This window comes from Eptatretus burgeri, chromosome 17 (assembly GCF_056783735.1).
Source record: "Eptatretus burgeri isolate ZD-2024b chromosome 17, Ebu_testis_v1, whole genome shotgun sequence".
NCBI lineage: Eukaryota > Metazoa > Chordata > Myxini > Myxiniformes > Myxinidae > Eptatretus > Eptatretus burgeri.
Genome location: NC_140977.1, coordinates 41014048 through 41039047, shown reverse-complemented (window position 1 = coordinate 41039047; position 25000 = coordinate 41014048). Strand labels below are relative to the sequence as shown.

The following is a 25000-nucleotide window of genomic DNA, read 5'->3' as shown; positions in this document are numbered from 1 at the left end:
GATCGAGGTGATGGAGGTCGTCAGCGTGGTAAAAGGATCGAGGGCGTGGTCATCGTCGTGGTGATCATCATCATGATGTTGTGAGTTCGAGTCCTGCTGAGCTGGATCATCGTCGCCTCTGATCTTCTCCTTTGGCCTTGGTCGATTGGTGCGTGGCCGGTTGGAGAGCGTGGTACCTGGTGCTTCGAGCGGCATCGTGTTGCGGGTTTGAGTCCCGCCGAGCCGGATCGTCGAAGACCACACGAGGTGGACAGGTCCAAGCACAGGCTCTGGTCTCGAGCTCACCAGTCCTCGAGCTGGAGGCCTTCAATAAAGACCATTGGGGTCCATTTCTGTGTGTGTGCGTCTGTGTGTGGGCTCGTCAAAAGTAGCAACTGGATAAGTGCTTTTGCTTGTACATTGACTGCATTTCTTATAGTCGGATAACTCTGCTCTTTGTGTGTTCCCTCCCTCCCCCCTCCCCCCCCCCCCATTATAAATAAATCCCATGATAAATGTTTCAGCTCGTTTTTGTGTTTCGTTCTTTGGTTTAGCACGGTGCGTGTTGAGAAGTAGTGAAGGTAAATTGTGCATTTGGACCGACGGATCTCGGTAACCATCCGCTCAGGTTACGCACGGTTCGAGCACGCTAATGGCTCCCCAGTATTTCCCCGGTAGTTTGGACGACGTGGGTATTTAGGTAAATTGAAATTGGGAATCGACCCTATCCCACGCAGTCGACCTATTGGCGATTTTCGGTTCGATAAGGGACCCGTCGGCTCCGGAGTTATCCGGGGTGACGACCTATAAAATCAGGGTGTTCGATGGAGCCGACTCCACTGCTCCACCTCACAGTCATGCTCACCACCGAAACCATGGCCCCACAACAATATATTCAAAACTAGAAAAAGCAATGAAACAAGAAAAAGTATCAAAAAAGAAAAACCTTATGGGTGAAGCTTTAGAAAGAAAAGACAAGACCATCTGTAAAATGCAAGGAGAAATTTGTATTTTTTTTTTCAACAACCCTAAAGATGTAAATCCTGATGAAATAAAGGATGTTAATATATCAGGTGAAATGACATTTCATTCCATAGTAGTTCAGGATCATTTTAAAATTACCTTCAATATAAAAAATGAAGTAGTTGAATCTGTTAATGAAAAAAGTATATAGATATTGATGGTAATAGTGGGGCAACTGAGCTAAATATAGCATAAAAATTGTGCATTTTGTGAGGAAAGCACCAAATTTGGCACACTAGTAGCCTATCATATTGTTGCGGATTCGCGCCCGCCGGCGTGCTGACGGCCACGTAACTCGAATCGCGGCACGTCGCCCACCGGACGGACAATCCAGTCGTGACCCTCTTGGACTAACGCCGGGAACCAGTCACGGGTGGACCTTTCGGTCTCACCGCGATCGAGCCAATCAGCCCCCGCGTGGGATAGGGTTGCTCGCCGAATTCGACCTACCTAAGTACCCACGCGGAGGGTAGACCGGGCGATCGCACCTCGCCGCAGGTCGACTTCGGACACGGGCCACTTAAGCGACCCGTTCCGTACTATCAGAATAACCGAGCGGTGTTATCGTCGACCTCGACGGTTCGATTAATTATCGGGCGTATTCAGCCCACTACCAACCCTTTACGTGAAGCAAGATGAGGGTTCAATGGGGGAAAAGACGAAGCGAAGCGGGAGAACAGTTCAACAATAAAGCACATTTATTCGCGACGAACGGAAAGCACACAAATACAATTCCACCAAATGCACACAAAAAAAAGAAAACACACTTCCATTTACACAAAAAGCAAATATAAAAGCGAAAACAATGCAGAGCTAATACCGACTACCGAGCACACGGCAACACTTATACAATTCTACTTCACAGACGGCGCCGACAACACATACCCAAAACCAAGGAAAAGAAATACCCTCAAGGATGAGGCGGGCCTGAGGCCGAGACCGGGTCGGGCCTACCCGTCTGGTGATGAGACGCGGAGCGGCGATGGCCCCGCAACCCGCGGGCCTCGTGGACGGTGTCTGGTAGGGGGTGGGAACGGGGCCCCCTTGGTCGCACTATCTCAGCGCGGGGGGAAACAGGAGGGGGTTGCTGATGCTCGGGGTATAGAGGATCTTTATTATCCCTGGTGTGCGTCTCCACCTCGGCCAGGTCGCGCTGCCGGCCTCCCTCGGGCGTGCAGCTCCTGGCACCGACGCGAGCACCCCCTCGTCTGCCTTCGCCGCTGCCGGCCTTCCTCGGGCGTGCAGCTCCCGGCACCGACGCGAGCACCCCCTCGTCCGACTCTCTTCAGCTTCTCCAGCCACTGCAGGCTTCGGGCTCCAGACTTCCACACTCGACTCTCCACCCTCCGACTCCTTCTCGTTCTCGTTCTCGTTCTCGTTCTCGTTCTCGTTCTCGTTCTCCTTTTCGTTCTCGTTCTCGTTCTCGTTCTCCTTTTTCTGACTGACGAACACCGTCCTTTTATCCCCCCGTAACTTCGCCTTTGACCCCCTCCCTTTGACCTTTCACCTCGCTCCCCATTGGCCCGAGAAAAAGTGGGCGTGAAGGCTTTTTGATCCACAAATTTGCATATATCGATCGCCCTGGGGGCGGGGCCAATTCGCCCCTCGCTCACCGATTGGACGGCAAAAAGTGGGCGTGTGTCGTTTTTGATCCGTTTTTGAAGCACAAAATCCGTGATTTTGTACACGCTGTTCGACGCGCGTTCTGCATGAGTCCAACACCGGTACCCACAGCGGGGCAAGAACGGTGGCGATGCTACGGTTGCGAGGTGTGACGGGAAGGTCGTGGCGGTTGTGGTGAAGCGGCGTTGTGGTTGGTGGTTGATGTTGTGGTTGTGATCATGGCGGTTGGTCCAAAATAAAGATAGTAAAAGAAAAACGGCTATCCTGAAGAGTCGCAGCACGTATAAATGACATGTATTCCCACTAGACAACGGGTTTGGGCCTAACTACACATGCACTTACCGAGATACCTCACCTAAGGGACCTGAATGGTGGTTTGCGAATTTGGTAACCACAACACTACCCCCTTCCCTTTTTACAGACTCGTCCCGAGTCGTCAAATTTTCGTGTGCCATCATGTGTAGTTTTCCCCTAGTACATTTTACCTACGGATCCCTGAGTGCGACATTCATGGTATTCGTGTCCCCAAAATAAATAACCTGCGGGCTGCGTAACTATCTAAACAAACTCACTCACACGGACGACTTAAATAAAATTGCCGGCGCTAAGACATACATGCCGGGGGCGCACTCATATTTACAGTACATCTTAACCTTAACTTACAAATTTTACACTAAACCATGGCCCAGGATCATTGAACTCTGCAAAAGAAAAGCAGTTAGCAGGGAGCCAGGCTGCCCACATGCAGTCTCTGGCTCAAACAATGCAGGTGACAGGGAACGTGGCTGGCTGCTCACACGCAGTCCAAGGCCTTCCCTTTTGAACTGAACTCAGTGAACCACAACGGTGCTTGGGCTGCACAAACGCAGTCTCCGTGCCAGCTCAAGTGGCACACGCAATGAGCACAACGAATGGATGGATGGACACAAACACGGTGCACGGGCCGCCACTGCAGGCCCGTGTTGTAGCTGCCAACAGGGCAGTTCTTGCAGCTTGCAAACTGTTGCTTTCTGATCCTGGCGCACATGGAAACGAACAGGGGGGGGGGGGGCAAAGCAAAAATTGAACGGGGCTGGTGAACGTGGGCAGTGGGCATGGCATGGCAAAGGTGAGCAGGCAAACTCAGCCCGCAGAATAAGGCCGCTGCAGGCAAACACAGCCCGCAGAACCAGGCCGGCACAGGCCTCGAAGAAAAACAGCCAGCAGATGAACTGGCCGGCACAGGCCTTGCAGCACACAGCTGCCGATGAAGTTGGCCGGCCTCCGCCTTGAAGCAAAACACGGCCAGCCGATGAAGTTGGCCAGCCTTTGCCGTTCAGTGGAGGTTGGTGGAGGGAGTGCGGTGGTGCTGGCCACTTGGAAGGCGGGCTCGGACCTACCTACCTGTCTCCCTCCCAACCTATCGCCTTTGCCTGTCACTGTACATACCCACTCCCTTAATTTGTCAAACCCCAATTTAGCCCCAACTTATTTTTTTGTTGTTTTTATTTTTACTTCCCCACTATAAATCGTCCCCTAACCCCCTTTATCGTCCTTGTTCGGCTAACCTATCCTGTCACCTAGCCTACTCCCAACCCCTACGTTCCCTTCCCAGAGGGGAATAAGGGAGAGCTAACGTCCTGTGCCGAGGCCCAACTCAAGCCTCAGAATGGCCTCCCCAGAGTTCAGCGATCTATAACCAAAGTGGGTCCAGCGGCCCACAACGACAGCGAGGGGATGGATGGTGCGGAGGGGTACATCTCCTAATCTACCCTAACCATTTAACTGTTAAACTACCCCGGGGCTTTCAACAAGCGCCTCTCGCTTAAACTATTGGTTCTAACAACCCAGATTCCCGTCGCCTGTGTTGGTGTCCTTACAATTTCGGGCCTCGCCCCCCAATTTTCTCTCCGTGCCCTCACACGGTCTCCTGGCTGGGACACGTGGCTCCCTTTGGCAGGCACGACCCTCTGCCGAATCTCCCGCTATGGCAGCCCCGGGCACTACACTGCCTCCGAGCCTACCAGCTCCCTAACACCTGGGAGTGCCCCCCATGGCACCTCCCCTGAAACGCACACGTGGCAGGCCGGCCTCCCGGGCCCCTTTCCGAGGGTCACCCGTGCCCACAACACTGCCCACGCGGCCAATGGCGCTCCGGGCCCCCGCACCAAGCAGGCGCACCCGTGCCCACTACTCTATCCCGGCCCCCCATGGGCCCATGGCCTACCGCGGCCGACTAGCCTGGTGCCCGGGGTACCCACTCAGCGATACTCACCTTTCGCAGCCACGCTCCCAAGCCCGTCAACAGGGCTCCTGCACCCCTCCAAATGGGTCTCGAGCCTACTTTCCCACCAACAACAAAACGACCTCCATTTTTCAATTTGACTAACCCCGCTAACTCACTTTACTCTGACCCCGGGGTCCCTTGGGCGGGAGTCACTCCTCCCCCCAATCACTCATCGCACCATGCATTCCCCATTCACTCCACACACACAGACCCGCTGGCCTCACTCACTCACCAAGCACATGCCTCACAACTCACCAACTCTTCAACACACACACTGAACTCTGCCATACTCCTAACTACATCCCCTAACTAACTCGTGCTCCCACGTCGTCCCTTATACTACAGCACGTTCCTTTTAACACTACGTAGCTAAGCTACGTCCCCACTACACATTCACCAGTCTGTCACTGTCTTCTAATCATCCCATTTTATTTCCCAACCTAAAGCTGGCTACAATCCCTCTATCTAATCCATTCCACGGACTCCATGAGGACTTACCCCCTGCCCCATGAAGTCGGTCTAACTAAGCTAACCCTTCCCCCTAACTAGTTTCCATCCTGTGCCCAGGGTAAGGGGGTCTTTCACCCCTTGCCCAGGAATCCTGTACACCCGAAAGTGAGGCTTGGTTTTTTTTTTTTTTTTTTCCATGCGCAGCACCTGCGCGGCAACTCAGAGCTTGCGCACTTTGCACCTGCCCGTGACGTCATGCAGCTGCACGTGTTCCTCGTCCCTCCTTGGACGGTACCATCCGGCAGAGATACCACTCCTGCCGGATTCCAACCACACGTGCAGCCATGACGTCACCGTGCGCAAAAAAAAACACAAGCCCCACGTCTCGAGGGGTTCCCCACGCGAACACATGTGCTTTGCCCGTTGGAGCTTAACACACACGATCGCGTGGAGAACCCGTCCGGTCCAAATCCATTTACCTGCCTAAACTTTGTCCGTCCGCGGGATCGGCAAATCCACCGCGTGCGTTTCCGGACCGGGACTTCACTCTCGCAAGCGAGCACGTGGTGGTCTCGTGCGTTGCACAGCACGGACCGCGTGCTCACTGCTGGGTGAACCCGGCACGGTCCCCGAAACAGCTACAGCCGCTACACGGCTTTCTTTCTTCTGTCGCCTTCGTCGTCGCCATTCAACCCACGCACACCTGCGTGTCACGACGCACACAGTCCACTCCATCACATTCACACGGGGAGACGCGGCTGCGTGCTCCCGCATGCCGACCGACATCTCCCTCACATACCGCTCTCTCACACACACGGTCTCCCTTGCACACGGCCGTTCACTCACGCGTGCCTCACTCGCACACGTGGCTCCACGCACTCGCGGCCTTCCACTCACTCGTGCGGGGGCACTCACCCGCGGTGCCTCACTCGCACTCCGTGCCTCATCCACACACGCGGGGGCACTCACCCGCGGTGCCTCATTCACACACACGGCGACACTCACACACGGTTCCTCACCCACACACGCGGGGGCACTCAACCGCGGTGTCTCATCCATACTCCGTGCCTCACTCACACACGGTGCCTCATCCACACACGGCGTGCTGGGAAGCACGCACTCTGGCACCATCGCCACCACACCACTCACACACGGGGTCGCTTCCACACACGGTGCCGCACTCACACCTTGCACCACACACACAGGGACAACCACACTGGGGATTCGTGTCCCCACAAGGGTCTCCGGGGCCTCTATACCCCCCAAGCTTTCCGTGCACCCGTCCACAGCACTCCTCCTCTCAACCTCGCAAAGCACGACCGAACTCACCTGGTCGTGACTCACCTCAAGGGGGCATACTCCCTCCCCTCGTTCCTGGAGGAGGCCATCCAGGTGCTCGCACCGGGTCCCTGCACGCTCCGCGAGCTCACCCCCATTATCCTCCACTACCTCTGTGTGTGTGTGTGTGCGTCACTTACCCCGTCTTCCTCGTGTAGTCTTTCCTCTATTTTTTCTATCTCCCGTGTCTCTGCCAACTCTTCACCCTTTACCTCCCTTGTCTCAACTATTATTTCCTTTGTCACGGCCTTCATGCCCGCCTGCAGGCATCGGCCCATGTTCTGCGTCTCACCCCGGAACTTTTTCATTTCCTCCTTCATGTTTGCTTCCATTCCGTTTATTTGCTTGTTCATTTCGTTTTTCATTTCATTTGTATTTGTATCCATCTTTTCGTTCATGCCTTTCATTTCGTTTGTATTTGTATCCATCGTCGTTTTTACTTCGTCCATTTGCTTGTTCATGTTCGCAATCATCTTCGCTGTCGTTTCCGCATACATTTTTGCCAGCATGGTGTATAGCTGGGTCATGTCGGGTGCGCTTGGGTGAGCCGTTTCGGCAGGGGTCGGGGAAGGGTTTTGGTGGAGAGGGGGGGGAAGGTGTCATACACCGCGGCCGCTGCCGCACCCACCTCAGGTTCTGGGTTCAGTTGGGGGAGTCCGTGTTCCTGCACAATCAACATTTCCTGCACGGGGATTCCATCCTGGACCATGGACTCTACATTATTACACATATACATTTCTAATACCCCCGGCTCCCGCTCGCCTTGAGACGCCATCTTGCTTCTCGTGAAGGGTTAATTTGCTCGCTCGTAATTTGGAGGGAATCGGGGGTCGCTTCTCTCACCCCTGGACCGATTCCCGTGAATTTAGCCGGAGACAGGACAGCCCGTTTTCCTGTTCTCCGTTACCAGTGCCGTGAGGAGGGCGATGAATTTGTATCGCACGACCTGACACCAGTGTTGCGGATTCGCGCCCGCCGGCGTGCTGACGGCCACGTAACTCGAATCGCGGCACGTCGCCCACCGGACGGACAATCCAGTCGTGACCCTCTCGGACTAACGCCGGGAACCAGTCACGGGTGGACCTTTCGGTCTCACCGCGATCGAGCCAATCAGCCCCCGCGTGGGATAGGGTTGCTCGCCGGGTCGACCTACCTAAGTACCCACGCGGAGGGTAGACCGGGCGATCGCACCTCGCCGCAGGTCGACTTCGGACACGGGCCACTTGCGACCCGTTCCGTACTATCAGAATAACCGAGCGGTGTTATCGTCGACCTCGACGGTTCGATTAATTATCGGGCGTATTCAGCCCACTACCAACCCTTTACGTGAAGCAAGATGAGGGTTCAATGGGGGAAAAGACGAAGCGAAGCGGGAGAACAGTTCAACAATAAAGCACATTTATTCGCGACGAACGGAAAGCACACAAATAAAATTCCACCAAATGCACACAAAAAAAAGAAAACACACTTCCATTTACACAAAAAGCAAATATAAAAGCGAAAACAATGCAGAGCTAATACCGACTACCGAGCACACGGCAACACTTATACAATTCTACTTCACAGACGGCGCCGACAACACATACCCAAAACCAAGGAAAAGAAATACCCTCAAGGATGAGGCGGGCCTGAGGCCGAGACCGGGTCGGGCCTACCCGTCTGGTGATGAGACGCGGAGCGGCGATGGCCCCGCAACCCGCGGGCCTCGTGGACGGTGTCTGGTAGGGGGTGGGAACGGGCCCCCTTGGTCGCACTATCTCAGCGCGGGGGGAAACAGGAGGGGGTTGCTGATGCTCGGGGTATAAAGGATCTTTATTATCCCTGGTGTGCGTCTCCACCTCGGCCAGGTCGCGCTGCCGGCCTCCCTCGGGCGTGCAGCTCCTGGCACCGACGCGAGCACCCCCTCGTCTGCCTTCGCCGCTGCCGGCCTTCCTCGGGCGTGCAGCTCCCGGCACCGACGCGAGCACCCCCTCGTCCGACTCTCTTCAGCTTCTCCAGCCACTGCAGGCTTCGGGCTCCAGACTTCCACACTCGACTCTCCACCCTCCGACTCGTTCTCGTTCTCGTTCTCGTTCTCGTTCTCGTTCTCGTTCTCGTTCTCGTTCTCGTTCTCGTTCTCGTTCTCGTTCTCGTTTTCGTTTTCGTTTTCGTTCTCGTTCTCGTTCTCCTTTTTCTGACTGACGAACACCGTCCTTTTATCCCCCCGTAACTTCGCCTTTGACCCCCTCCCTTTGACCTTTCACCTCGCTCCCCATTGGCCCGAGAAAAAGTGGGCGTGAAGGCTTTTTGATCCACAAATTTGCATATATCGATCGCCCTGGGGGCGGGGCCAATTCGCCCCTCGCTCACCGATTGGACGGCAAAAAGTGGGCGTGTGTCGTTTTTGATCCGTTTTTGAAGCACAAAATCCGTGATTTTGTACACGCTGTTCGACGCGCATTCTGCATGAGTCCAACACCGGTACCCACAGCGGGGCAAGAACGGTGGCGATGCTACGGTTGCGAGGTGTGACGGGAAGGTCGTGGCGGTTGTGGTGAAGCGGCGTTGTGGTTGGTGGTTGATGTTGTGGTTGTGATCATGGCGGTTGGTCCAAAATAAAGATAGTAAAAGAAAAACGGCTATCCTGAAGAGTCGCAGCACGTATAAATGACATGTATTCCCACTAGACAACGGGTTTGGGCCTAACTACACATGCACTTACCGAGATACCTCACCTAAGGGACCTGAATGGTGGTTTGCGAATTTGGTAACCACAACAATATTATGAACAGATTTGGATATTGGGCCATCTCAAATTCAGCCGGTGATGGCTGTGGCAGCCATTTTACACTGCCATCAAAAATTTTGAGATGGCCCAATATCCAAATCTGTTCATAATATGATAGGCTACTAGTGTGCCAAATTTGGTGCTTCTCACAAAATGCACAATTGTTATGCTATATTTAGCTAAGTTGCCCCACTATTAGTAGAGTTTGAGATGATAATAGTATCATCCAAATCATAGATACTATCAATTGCTTCCATACTTGTATTTATTTAGGAAAAGATATGTTTAAACTTTTGAAACCCTGACCCAAGTATTTGAATTATATTCTGTCGTTCTTGGGGAGAGAACTGAGTTTTGCCTTTCTTAATTTCTTTTATTGCTTGTAATTTATGAGCTTCCTTTTTGGCGTCTTTTATACTCTTTATAGCACCTTCTACATTTCCCACAGCAGAAGCAGTTGAACCAATTAGGTCTTTATGTTTAAGAATAGTTGAACCGATACCCATTAGAGTATCAATTATCCCATCTCCTCTAAATTGATGTCCGACACCCCTTTGTCTCTTAGATTTATAGTATCCTCTACCAAGATACATACCTTCACCCTTGCAGTATGGGGAAAGGAACATCCCATCTCCCGTAATTATTTTATCTTTTCCCAACTCGTGTTTCCTCACAATAACCATCGTATTTATTTATTGGAAAACTTCACGTAGGTGAATTCTGATGGATATACATTCTCCATTAAAATAAATCATACGATTATCTTGGTCGGTTATCATAAAATTTACTCTGTATATGGTTTTTCCTGAGACAGGGAGATAAACCAGATTTTTGGGTTCCATATTGAATTTATAACCAATTGGGGTTGAGTATGCACTGAATGAAAATATTGTATTTGTCTTATTCCATCATTATAAGCACCATCAATCAAATCACAGTGAATTAATACCGAATTTATTCCTGAGGATATTTGAATGACATTATCACTGTAAAACGTCCCATTAGTTTCAATCTTTTTTGAGGAGAAACCCAATAACTCTCTAAATGAATTATCAATTGTGAAATCAACCTTGTAGTTATTTTTAAGTTTAATCGTTGATTTTGAAGTATGTTTTTGAATATCTATAACAATATTTTTTGGTTCATCACCCTGTTCTTTCATAAGCCAAACAATTTCTGAAGATATTTGAGAAATCTCATATGCTCCATGCGAAACTGTTATCGTTTTGTATCCACTTCCCGGATTATAACTAAACTTATCATTTTTTTCGGTAATATTAAATAAGGTATTATAAGTTTCCATGGATAATAAAGACGCCTCATATTATTTTGTTGTGTATATAATGTTTGTTGTGTAAAGCCTGGTGTTGGCGCAGTGGTAAGGGCAGTGGCTTGGGACCCAAGAGGTCCTGAGTTCAAGCCCCGTTGGGACACTGAATTAATATATGTATGTATATGTATATATATATATATAATGTGTATATATATATATATATATATATATATATATATATATATATATATATATATATATATATATATATATATATATATATATATATATATATACATATATATATATATACCAAGTCGAAAACACCAGGGGGTTGACTCAGCCTGCCATCCTTCCGAGGTCGGCGAAATGAGCACCAGTTGTACTGGGCCCGGTGTATGCCCCGGTTAGAATAGGTGTACCATATCCCTGTGTGTCGTAAGAGGCGACCAGGGTTGCGTCAGGAAGGGCATCCGGCGTAAAAACCTATGCCAAATCATTATGCGGACAACAAAACGAATTTCCATACCGGATCGGTCGAGGCCCGGGTTAAAATGGAGACAGTTGGTCCGCTGTGGCGACCCCTAACGGGAGCAAGCCGAAAGAGGAAGAAGAAGAAGAAGAAGAAGAAGAAGAAGATATTATTTTGTTGTGTCAAATTGTAGTGGGTATGGGAATGAAGATGTGTGGTCGCTTGTGAAATTGAAACTAAGGATTGTGCTTCTCATCTTATTTAATACGAGATAAAATGTCTTTATATTGATATTTATCAATTATTTTCATGTTCATCAACAGGTCTAAAATGGCTGATGCTTCATTAAAACAATTGTTATTTCCAGCCTTCTTACTACCTAACAACAATAACAGTCTATTCACTAATTGTGATGGGTCATTTGGAAGAAAACTAACACCTGAATCAATACTTAAAGCCTGAATAATGTATTTCTCCTTCTCATTCTTGCTACGTTTACCAGAAAGACTAACCCTATAATCAAGTGTCCAGCAGATCAATACATACTTTATCATCATTATTTTTCTTATCCAATGGTTTATCAAAATACTTTGAATCATCCCTAACAGTTGAACCTTGTCTTCCATCTTTTGTGAGAAGAAACATTAATTTCGGAGTTAGTTTAACAGGGGGTTGAGCAGAACTCAAGAACTTTAATTCATCATTAAATATCAATACCTTTTATTGAACAAGATGAAATATTGCTGGTTGTTCTGTTGAAATGAGTCCTGCTTTGGTTTTTAAATCCGCTGAATATTCATTGATTTGAAGAGCATTCACAATATAATCAGAGGGTTGATTGATCTCTTCCAGTTGTTGAAATAAACCTACATCATCATATTCTAATTCTCCTATATGCTCTAATTCTTCCTCCGTCATTTGATTGAAATCTTTTAACATTTGAAGTTTTTTAGGAGTATATTCTATAGTGGGAACTGTGGAAACATCTATAATATTTTCTTGGGAAGTTTTTAAAAGTGGTTTAAAAAATTTCTCGTTTTCTTTCAAATGCTTCTTCACCCGTTAGTTTCTGTCTGCGTTTCTTCTTTATGTCTTCCTGTTGTTTTACAACTTTTGAAACCAACTCTTGATAAACCTTAAATCTTCTTGCTCTTTTTTTTGCAGCCATTTATTTTTTGAAAAATATCATTTAATGAATTGCAAAGATCAACAGGAAATTTTCCTTTTCTTCATCATCCAAGTCGATGTGTTCAAATAAATCCTTTTCTTTAAATATTTCATCAAATTCTTTCTTAACATTAATACGAGTTGTAATTTATTCTTCATTAATACTTGCATCTCTGCTTTTCATACATCTGCATTGAGTTTCTTCATCAACATCAAAACCGAATGATAAAATCTTAACCCCACACTCAGATGTTTAATAATTTGTCTCATTCCTTCTGGATTAGTTTCTAATATCCCAAGACCACCAGATTTTAGTTTCTTTAACTCACTCTTACAAAGTGAATATTTTGTTGTACCGAGATAAACCTCCTCAAATATTTGACCTTCATTCCTCAATCGCATATGTTCCTCTCCTGAAATATAGTGATAAGCTTCACCTTTTACTTCTCCAGGTCTTATTGCTCTCGTTGTTGTTGATACAATGCGTATCACTGGGTGTTTTTAAATTAAATTTACAATATTCTCATTTGTACTATACAAGAACCTTGATTTATGAAAGTTTTTTCCAGAAGCAGATTTACCCACAAGATTTATAATAATAGTTGTCATTTATATATGTAATTGTTTATAAAACAAAAAAGATATCCCTTAATATCTCATCTTGTTTCACAACAATATATTTATATTTTTCATTCGTGTGCTTCATATAATCCCCAAATTATTTTTTACTGCATAATGTAGAACCATTGTCTCTCCAAAAATTGTTTATATCTATTGAATTTAACATGAATAAAATAAAAGTATTAGCATTGTTTCTTATGGAACGACGAGGAAATTGAAAGTACGATTGACTAAGACAAATACAATTACAAGAAGAATGTCGCCCTCTTGTGTAGAAGCTGTCCATTACCGTTTGGTTTCTCTCATTAACACAATCATCAAAGATAACGTGTTTCTTTTTTGATTTATCCAAATCTTGGGGAGAAAGTATATCATCCGTATTATCACGAAGAATACAAGTTATCTGTTTTGATTTCTTTTTATATCTCTGTGTATCACAAAATAGTTGTATTATATCTTCAATGTTATAATCATTTTGATTGTTTTGAAGTTTAAATAAACCGATTATATCTTCTTTTTGAAGACCAGCATTAAAACCTTGTGAGAGTAGTTGATACTCAGGTTGAAAACTCGACTTTGTGAAAATTATTAAATTATCATAATATAAAAAGTTGGGAGTAAGAAGCATCTTTAAAAGTAAGCAGGTTTTTCCACATCCGCTTGAACCAATTATGAGACATCTTAATGAATTTGGGAGATTTTTATGGTGTTAAATTTTATCGTATTTTCCCAAATGGGTAAAAAATCATTCATTTATATATTTGGAAAACAGGTTATTTAATTTATTATTGGCTTTTTTAGAAACTCTATATTTTATCCTAAGTTCAGGTTTAATTTCAAGATAATGCATTATTTTATTTATAAAATATCTTGTGTTGATATTTCCCTGAAAATGACAATCGTGATATAATATATAACAACAATCCTTTGAACATTTCTCTAATGAGTTCAGTTTCTATCTTGTAAGGAAAGGTGTGTTATCACCCTCATACTTTACATTCATTTCTCTAATCAATCTTGTAAAGTAATTGATTTTTGGTGTAAATCTAAAAGAATTATTTTCCTTTTTATACTTTTATTATCATTAATTAGAAGATAATCACAGAATATGCATTGTTTATAGGCTTTTGACTCTGTGTTTAATCCCACTCTATCACATGCAGGACAATTCTCAAATTTGTCACATGGAGAATCAGGGAATTCAAGAATTCAAACTCAAAATCAAATAAACTATTCTTATTTATAAAGTAAAACTTTACTTAAATTAAAATTCATCTTCGGTACTTTCACAATCATCTATAAAACTACTTTCATAACTATCGCTTGAACACAAACTCTCGGTATCATAACTGTCATTTGAACACAAACTCTCAGTATCATAATCACTCCCATAATCTTCAAAATCTTCAGTTGAATAACGACTCGTATGTAATTAGGAGAAAAAAAAATTACCATCTATATACTTTTTTTCATTAACAAATTCAACGACTACATTTTTAATACTAAAGGTAATTTTAAAATGATCCTTAACTTCTATTGAACGAAATGTCATTTTACCTGATATATTAACATCCTTTATTTCATCAGGATTTACATCTTTAGGGTTGTTGAAAAAAAAATACAAATTTCTCCTTGTATATTACAGATGGTCTTATCTTTTCTTTAAAAAGCTTCATCCATAAGGTTTTTATTTTTTGATACTTTTTCTTGTTTCATTGCATTTTCTAGTTTTGAATATATTGCCAGAAGGAGAGGAGAAACTTTTGTTGGAGATACTTTAATTGATGTTCTTCCAGGTATACTAAAAGCCATTCCATTGAAGGAAATTGAAGAACTCATATTATTTACCATAATTGTTTTTATACAACAGTTGTTATATTTATCTTTGTTCAATTTTACATCCTTGACATTTTCTCAGGATCTTTTACAAATGAAGGGATTGATTGAAACTTGTCTTTTGTGTCTTGAAACATTGTATTTATTCAGTGAAAAAAGTTGGAGGATAAATTTGTTTTAAGCACAGATTCACCATTAAATTACACTAAATTTTCATCAAGAACATTTTATTTTAACCAAAGTTTTACTTTATAAATATGGTGAATACAGCGTACTGCCATGTTTGTAATCATGAATATATATATTATAAAAAACACCTTCAAACCAACAAACACACATTCAATCTTTTCAGACAAATATCTCCACTTGACCAAGAAACAAAACATTGTGATAGATGTGATTATGATATTCTTTACAAAAAATTATAATAAACACCTTCAATCACGCAAACACAAGAACAATGAAAAAAGCGAAGCTAAATTCTCCATTGAAAACACTGATGGGGCATTTAAAGGGCATATAAAAATAAGATTGTTTTGTTTTCAAGACCCTGGACCATCTTCAATCATGGAAGCTGTTGATATGGTTAAACAAAGTATTGAAACTATAATTAAAAACACATGAAGTGAAATGAAAACTTTTAAGTTTTATATGGGAGTAAAATTGAAAATGGTAAGACAAGACAATGAAATTACTCCCTATATGAGAACAAACTCCCACTTTATCTCATCATTTCAAGATTTTGTAAGATGTGATGTTTATGATGATCTCCAGAGAGAAGAACAAGATGTTGATAACATTGTAGTCGGTAGTGGATTTACTATCACAAAAATAATCTTTTTAGATATACACATCTTAAAATCAGATCCTCTTCAAGTTTCTTCTTATATTGATTTACCAAAACAGATAAAACTTAAGAAAGCGGTTGTTAATATTCAAAACAAAGATAATAAATGTTTTCTCTGGTCTGTTCTTGCTCACTTACATCCTCCACAATGGAATCCTGAAAGGGTTAAACATTATAAGAAATACAAGAATACATTAAATGTTACACATTTAAAGCTTCCAATGTCATTGAGAGATATTCCTAAATTTGAGAAAATGAATAATCTATCTGTTAATGTATATGGATTAACGGATACAAACAAAGTTCAGATATTAAAAATTTCAAACAACTATAAAAATGATGAAACACACATTGACCTTCTCCACTTTACTTCAGAGGAAAAATCACATTATGCTTTCATCAAAAATTTCTTGAGATTAACCAAATCACAACTAGTCACAATTAATCACAAATGTAAAACGTATCCTTGTAAGAGATGTCTCAACTCCTTTCACACAAAAGAACGATTAAATCAACATTCAAAATATTGTAGTTATCATAAATCAACCATAATCAATTTCCCAAAAGCAGGTTCAAACGTATCATTCAAAGATTTTAACAAATCGATAAAACATCCGTTTGTGATATATGCTGATTTTGAAAGTATCCTTGAAAAGATAGATACTGTTTCTCCAAATCCAAATAAATAAGACACAAATAAATATCAAAAACATTCTCCTTGTGGTTTCCGTTACTATATCAAATCAGCTGTTGGTGATGAATACAACAAGTTCGAACTTTATAGAGGATAAGATGCCTCAGAGGAGTTTGTAAGACAATTGGAAAAAGACTGTATAAGACGAAGAGAAATAATGGTGAAAACCTATAAACCAATGTCATTAACAAAGGGAGTGAAAAAGGAAATTAGAAAGAACAGTATCTGTCATATTTGTGAGGAGAAAATTGAGGGAGACGTCAAGGTTAGGGATCACTGTCATCTTACTGGTAAATATAGAGGTCCAGCTCATTCCCATTGTAATCTTAATTACAAGCCTCCAAATTTTATTCCCGTCTTTCTTCACAACAACGCTCACTTTGACAGACATCTATTTATAAATGAACTTTCAAAGACATCTGGAGATATTTCTGCCATTCCTAACACAGATCAAAAATACATCTCATTCACATAAACAATTCATACATCCCCCATAACCCACATCAGATTTCTTGACACATACACGTTTATGGCAAGTCCATTATCTAACTTAGTATCAAATATTAAAAACTTCCCGAGTCTTATATGATATTTCTCAAATCAAGAAGAGATTGATCGCTTATCACAAAAGGGAATATATCCGTATGACTATATGGATTCATTTGAGAAGTTTAAAGAAACACAACTTCCTTCAAGGGAAAGTTTCTATGGAAAGTTAAATAAAACTCCTATTTCCGAGAGAGATTATAGACAAGCTAAAAAGGTTTGGGAGAAGTTTCATATCAAGAATCTTGGAGAATATCGTGATTTGTATCTTAAAACTGATGTATTGTTATTGGTTGATGTGTGTGAAACTTTTAGAACAGTCTGTCATAATAGAAATTCTTATGGATTAGACCCCGTTCACTATTACACAGCCCCGAGTTTGGCTCGGAGTACTATGTTAAAAATGACAAAACAAAATTTGGAATTAATCAGTGATATAGATATGCTTTTAATGATAGAGAAGGCTAAAAGAGGAGGAATATCTCAAGTATGTTCCAAGGGATCTGCCAAAGCAAATAACAAATATCTTCCTGATTATAATAAGAATGAGGACAACTCTTACCTGATGTATTATGATGCTAACAATTTGTATGGGTGGGCTATGTCTCAATCTTTACCTTATGGAAAACTTAAATGGGTTAAAGAAAAACATTATGAAAAAGTTATACTTGACATTGTAATCTCCTCTCAAAAAGAATTGGATGAAGCTGAAGTTGGATATTATTTTGAGGTTGATTTAAAATAGCCACAAGAACTTCATAACAAACATAAAGACCTACCTTATGCCCCTGATAAAGAAAGTCCAAGAAAAGAATGGTTAAGTGATTACCAACAGTCATTTAATATAAAAGGGAAATCTCCAGAAAAACTACTTACAACATTAAATGATAAAGAAAGTTATGTTTTACATCAAAGGAACTTGAGACAATATTTATCTGCTGGGTTGAGAGTGAGGAAAATTCATCGAATTTTGAAATTCAAACAAAGTCATTGGTTAAAGAAATATATTGATTTTAATACAAAAAGGAGAACAGAAGCAAAAATAGCTCCGCAAAGCGGGCGTAACCCCTCAGCCCATGCATTGTAAAAGGAAGCAGTGATATCACGATGATGCAGTCAGTTAGAGCATGTTGGACGTCATATTGAAAATCAATCAGACTTCAAGATGGCTACCGTGGCGGCTAGTGAAAATCGCAGCGCGCCCGTTTTCGAAAGGAACCTTCCTCTACTCAACTCCAACACACACTGCAAAAATGCATTTAATCGGACAAGCCAAGCACTTCGCGAAATTGACGAAAACTAATTTCAAGACGACTGCCGTGGCGGCCACATTGAAAATCGCAGCGCACCCATTTTCGAAAGGAACCTTACTCTACTCAACCCCAACACACCCTTCAAAAATGGATTTAATCGGAAAAGGCGTTCTCCTCGAAATCGACGGAAACCAATTTCAAGATGGCTGCCATGGAGGCCACATTGAAAATCGCAGCGTGCCCATTTCAAAAATGCATTTAATCAGACAAGCCAAGCCGTTCTCGAAATTGACGAAAACCAATTTCAAGACGACTGCCGTGGTGGCCACACTGAAAATCGCAGCATGCCCATTTTCGAAAAGAACCTTCCTCTACTCAACCCCAACAGACCCTGCAAAAATGGATTTAATCGGACAGGGCGTTCTCCTCAAAATCGACGGAAACCAATTTCAAGATGGCTGCCATGGAGGCCACATTGAAAATCGCAGCATGCCCATTTTCAAAAGGAACCTTCCGCTACTCAACCTCAATACACCCTGCAAAAATGGATTTAATCGGACAAGGCGTTCTCCTCGAAATCGACGGAAACCAATTTCAAGATGGCTGCCATGGAGGCCACATTGAAAATCGCAGCATGCCCATTTTCGAAAGGAACCTTCCTCTACTCAACCCCAATACACCCTGCAAAAATGGATTTAATCGGACAAGGCGTTCTCCTCGAAATTGACGGAAACCAAAAGTTGACAGATGGACGCCCGGATGGACGGAAACCCGGACAACGCCTGTGACGATAATACCCCTTAGCCCAATTCGGGCTGAGGGGTAAAAACAGATTTTGAGAAGGACTTTTATAAATTAATGAATAATGTTGTATTTGGAAAGACTATGGAAAATGTTAGGAATCGACAAAACATAAGACTTTCTACATCTTGGAAACAGGCTTCAAAGTTAATTAATAGACCAAGTTTTGAACGAGCGGAGGTGTTTTCAGAGAACTTTTGTGCTATTCATTTGAAAAAAAGAGAGTATTGAAATGGATTAACCGATTTATATAGGAACATCAATTCTTGACTTGTCAAAGTCGTTAATGTATGACTATTACTATAATAACGGTATAATAATGGGAAACCACGGGGTAGCATCCCTGGGTCAGATTGCGGGAGAGTGTGTCGGAGTGGTGCTGAGGTGTCGTCCACCAGACGGCGGTCTCCTTGGGTTAACCTGAGGCGGTCCCTTCGGGTGGGTGCCTGGAATGTCCTATCCCTAAGAGAGGATGATCACCTGTCTCTGTTATCATCTGAGCTCAAGCGTTTGGACATCGGGATTGCAGCTCTCTCTGAGGTTCGGAGACCGGATTGCGGCGAGATAATGGTGGGTGGTTACACCTACTATTGGTCTGGTCGCTCTGATGGTTACCATACCCAAGGAGTTGCTGTAGCTGTGTCCAATAAGCTGACCCCAATGATAATTGAGGTAACACCGGTCAACGAGCGTATTATGAGATTAAGGATTCGTCACTCCTTAGGTGTCATTTCCCTGGTCTCTGTTTATGCTCCGACTGAGGCGAGTGATCTCACCGTGAAGGATGCATTCTACGCCACACTCGAGTCTGTGGTTGATCAGTGCCCCAGACAAGATACACTTCTAGTCTTGGGGGATTTCAATGCATCGACTGGAACTGATAGGGACGGTTATGAGGTGTGTGTTGGTCCCCATGGGTCAGGAACTATGAACCAGAATAGCACTAAGTTCCTTGACTTTGCAAGAAGTCATGGACTTAGAGTGGCTGGTTCATGGTTTCAGCGCCCACAAGCTCATCGCTGGACTTGGTATTCCAACGCTGGCGGTGTGGCAAAGGAGATTGACCATGTCCTCATTGACGGTCGTTGGAGGATGATCCAGAACTGCAGGGTCTACCGGAGTGCTCAGTTCCTCAATACTGACCACAGGCTTGTTGTAGCAACTCTAAAGCTGCACCTTAAATCCTGGAGAATGGTACTATCCCAGCCGAGGCTGGATGTTGCCAAGCTCAGGGATGAGAGAGTAGCTGAGGAGTTTGCGAACAGGCTGAGTGGACACTTGGGGGGTCTGGGTGCTTTGGGGGGTCCTGAAGAGTTGTGGAGCGCCTTCAAGACCACCGTCCTTGATGTTGCCGGTGGATGCCTTGGAGCTCACCGCAGGGCAAAGAAGAATTTTGTCTCTCAAGGGACACTGGATACCATTGACCAGAGTCGCAGGGCCAGGCTGAATGGCAGAGCTGAGCTGTTCAGGGAGCTGAGGCGTAAAACTGTACGTGCACTGAGGGTGGACAAGGAGGCCTATGTGCGAGGAATCTGTGAGGGGGTAGAACATCACCTGTGGACAGGTGATTCTCGTCCCGCTTACAGGGGAATTCGCGCATTACGTTCATCCAAGCCCATCCCTCAGAGCACTACAGTTCGAGCAGAGAGTGGTAGGCTCTTGACAGAGGAGTCTGAAGTGAAGGCCCGCTGGGCCGGTTACTTTGAGCGGTTGTACCAGGCTGATCCCCCAACTGTCGAGTTGGACGTCAAGGGTGTTACAATCCCTGTTGCTGACCCTCGAATCAACTGTGGTCCACCTACGCTTGTGGAAACACGGGCTGCGATGAACCAGTTGAAATGGGGCAAAGCTCCAGGGATCTGTGGCATCCATGCCGAACTTCTCAAGGCTGGTGGAAATGCTGCACTCGTGTCGTTGCATGCAGTTTTGTGCTCTGCCTGGAACACAGGCATCATCCCAACTGACTGGAAGAGGGGCCTTGTTGTCCCTCTCTGGAAAGGGAAGGGTGATCGCCAAGACTGCAACAACTACCGAGGGGTGACGCTGCTCTCAGTGCCTGGCAAGGTCTTTGCTCGGATAATTCTCGATAGGGTTCGTCACCATCTGCTTGAGCACCAGCGTCCAGAGCAGTCAGGCTTTACACCAAAGAGGTCAACGATCGACCGTATCCTTGCACTTCGTGTCCTCACCGAACGCAGACGAGAGTTTCGGCAGGGGCTGCTTGCAGCCTATGTTGATCTCTGTAAAGCGTTCGATTCAGTGAATCGGGATGTCCTCTGGAGGATTCTTGGTCTTCGTGGGGTGCCACCAAAACTGATCGATCTGATGTCTGAACTCTACTCTGGTACTGAGAGTGCTGTGAAGTGTGGTGGTACTATCTCTGACTTATTTCCAGTTGTTACTGGAGTTCGTCAGGGATGTGTACTTGCCCCCACACTTTTCAGCACTTGTATGGACTGGATTCTAGGGAGGATGTCGGAGAGATCAAGTTGCGGTGCGTCATTTGGGAATGTCAAGATCTCGGACCTTGACTTTGCAGATGATGCAGTCATCTTTGCAGAGACTTTAGACATCCTCTTGGGGGCCCTCGAGGTGCTGAATGAGGAGTCGGAGCCGTTGGGATTACAGGTTTCTTGGGTCAAAACTAAGATCCAGGCTTTCGGTGACATCTTGGATGCTGCTGTCCTGTCTGTGTCTGTTTGTGGTGAGGATGTTGAGGTCGTGGAGAGATTCACTTACCTTGGCAGTGATATTCATGTCTCTGCTGGCTACGAGTCAGAGGTCAATAGACGTCTGGGTCGGGCCTGGGGAGTCATGGATTCACTGGATCATGGGGTGTGGCGCTGCCGGTACCTGTGCGGGAGGACGAAAGTCCGAGTCTTCAGGTCCTTGGTACTTCCAGTCTTGCTCTATGGGTGCGAGACTTGGACTCTGACCAAGGATCTGAGACGGAGACTTAATTCCTTTGGTACCAGGTCTCTTCGGAGAATCCTTGGCTATCGCTGGTCGGATTTTGTGTCCAACGAGCGGTTGCTGAGAGAGACTCGGATGAGATTTGTTACCTGCATAGTCCGTGAGCATCAGTTGCGGCTGTATGGACATGTGGCTCGTTTTCCTGACTCTGATCCTGCTCACCAGATTCTCTCAGCGAGGGAGTCTCATGAGTGGAGGAGGCCAGTGGGTCAACCACGTGCCTCATGGTTGCAACAGGTTGACCATCATCTCAAGGAGATGGGGATGAGCCTGGCATCTGCCTGGGGGATGGCCAGACGGAGGCCCCTGGAGTACCGGCGGAAAGTGGACGCAGCGACGTGCTGTTCTGGCACATGCTCCCATACCTGACCTGACCTGACTATAATAATTTAAAATTAAAGTACAAGGATAATGTGTCATTGTTATATATGGATACAGATAGTTTTATATTAGAAATTAAGACAAGTGATGTATATGAGGATATGATTGATAATATTGATATGTATGATACAAGTAATTATAAGTCTGATAGTATGTTGTTTTCATTAAAGAATAAAAAGGTTATTGGAAAGTTTAAGGATGAGTTGGGTGGAAAGGTCATGGGTGAATCTGTGGGTTTGAGATCAAAGTCTTATGCTTTTACGTATATTGATAATAATAACATTGAAAGATGTGATAAGAAGCTAAAGGGAATAAAGAAAAATAAAATCAAGGAAACAATAAACTTTAAACATTATTACAACTGTTTAGCCTTAAAGAAGGAAGAGTACAGAAAAATGAATACAATAAGAAGTTATAAACATTAATTATATACAGAAGAGATAAATAAGAAAGCATGAGGAGCTTTTGATGATAATATATATATATATATATATATATATATATATATATATATATATATATATATATATATATATATTTTTCGAGAATGGAATCAAGAGTATCCCTTATGGTTATAAGTGTGTGTTAAGGGGCGTCTTTTTACTGATTTATAAATGATAGAACCAAGCAATAACCAAACCAAAGAGTGCAGATGTAATCAGCCTTGGTATTTAAATGGGAAACATAACAAATGTGAGAAATATCAAATAAGTCTTATTGAAAAAAATAACCGGGGTAAAAGTAAATAAAACAAATAAGCGGATAAATTTAATTACAAATAAGATGGAGGATGTAAAGAAAAAATTAATATCCTTGAATGGACTGAAAACTTTGATGGTTATCAATTGAACAATGGAAAAACAATTTACTACAATTTCAAAATGATATGTGGATCAGTAGGTAGTCAAACAAGAACATTGAGAGAAGTTTATCATTTTATTTCTGCTCAACAAAAATACTGAAAACAAGAACCAAGTTCTAAAATAATATTTGTGAATATACTTGATGGTGATGAATGTAATCGGAAAATTAATTTATTACCTCGAATAGAACATGGACAAATATTTATTGGATCACTCTTTGAGTGGAGTAAGTAATGGGGCAGAGGTCGATCTCTTCTTTTGACCCCATGGACTGAGAGTCAGAGTCAGAGGGGGGAGAGAAAATCATTCTCCTGTTTTAACTGAATGAGCCTTGAGATAGAGTTCTCCCTATTAATTTGTATGGGGGGGAATCAGTCTCCTGTTTGGGGAGAAAATCATTCTCCTGTTTAAGGTTTTTTTTTAAGGGGTTTTCAAAAAGGTTAGCCGATACATTTGTATGGGAGGAATTAGACTCCAGTTCAGGGGTTTTCGGGGATCAATTCAAAGAGTTTTCCCCCTTCACCCCATTCATTTGCATGGTTGCCTTAGAAACCCCATATATCCTCTACTGATGATGGAGTATATATTGATCTGCTGGACTCTCTTAATTATTGGGTTCGTCTTTCTGGTAAAAAGTAGGAAGAATGAGAAGGAAAAACACATATTCAGGCTTTAAGTATCCTTGGTTCAGGTGTGAGTTTTCTTCCAAATGACCCATCACAATTAGTTAATAGACTGTTATTGTTGTTTGGTAGTAAGAAGGCTGGAAATAACAATTCTTTTAATGAAGCATCAGCCATTTTAGACCAGTTAATGAACATGAAAATAATTAATAAATATCAATACAAAGACATTTTATCTCATCTTAAATAAGATGAGAAGCACAATCCTTAGTTTTAATTTCACAACAAGCGACCACACATTTTCATTCCCATACCCACGACAACTTGACGCAACAAAATAATATGAGGTGTCTTTATTGTCCATGGAAACTTATTATACCTTCTTTAATATGAGATAAAATATACATATAAATATACATATATATATACATATATATATACATATATATATATATATACATATATATACATATATATATATATATATATATATACATATATATATATATACATACATATACATATACATATATTACATATACATACTAGTAAAGGTACCCGTCTTGGACGGGCATCACATGCAACATATGGTAAAAGTCAGACAGCATGAATGTATTTTAAACAATATATTATATCATTTTTATCCATTGATTATCATTCAGGTTTTCCCCTTCGACTGTCCCGCAGTAGCTCCACTTCGATGACATTACCACGTAGTTTAGTGACTACACAACGTGTACCATTCGTGAGTTCCGGAGGATCCATAGAGCGCATTAAAATTACAGGGCACCCTACTTTAAAGTGATCCAAAAGGCCAGATCAGTTTCGTGTACATATTCATATCTTGTAGATTTTAGCTGGCCGGATCAGTTTCGTCTACATATTCATATCTTTTAGATTTTAGCTGATTCTGAAACTGTGAACAGCATGTCGATCGGATGGTTCTGTGATTTTCTACGGTAGTAAACAGAAGTACGACTTAAGCCTGTACGCCACGATGCGGAGACCCAAGGACCTAATATTTCACAACAAACTAAAAACTAACAAAATTTGAAGATATTTTAAATAAACAATTTATTGTAATATCAATTAAATATCATTTTTATCTATCGATAATATGAATTGTTCTGTAGAGCTATAGTTGTTCTCCTTGGATCTGTGCATCCATCCACGATCTATGTACTAATGAAGTGCAGTAGGAATA

General features: G+C 43.4%; 1 protein-coding gene across 6 annotated transcripts in view; it reads right to left on the bottom strand.

Moving 5' to 3' along the window:
• The window catches only part of LOC147009858 (protein kinase C alpha type-like), a 189809-nt gene that overhangs the window by 22807 nt on the left and 142002 nt on the right, over positions 1-25000 (bottom strand). Inside the window, exon 15 of one of the 6 annotated variants that reach the window (XM_085861441.1) lies at positions 15033-15818. The exons of the other annotated variants lie outside the window; for them this stretch is intronic. Coding sequence (XP_085717567.1) covers positions 15744-15818 — 75 coding nt within the window. The 3' untranslated portion in view covers positions 15033-15743. Of the gene's footprint in view, positions 1-15032; positions 15819-25000 lie in introns of those variants that run through there. 6 annotated transcript variants of the gene reach the window in all.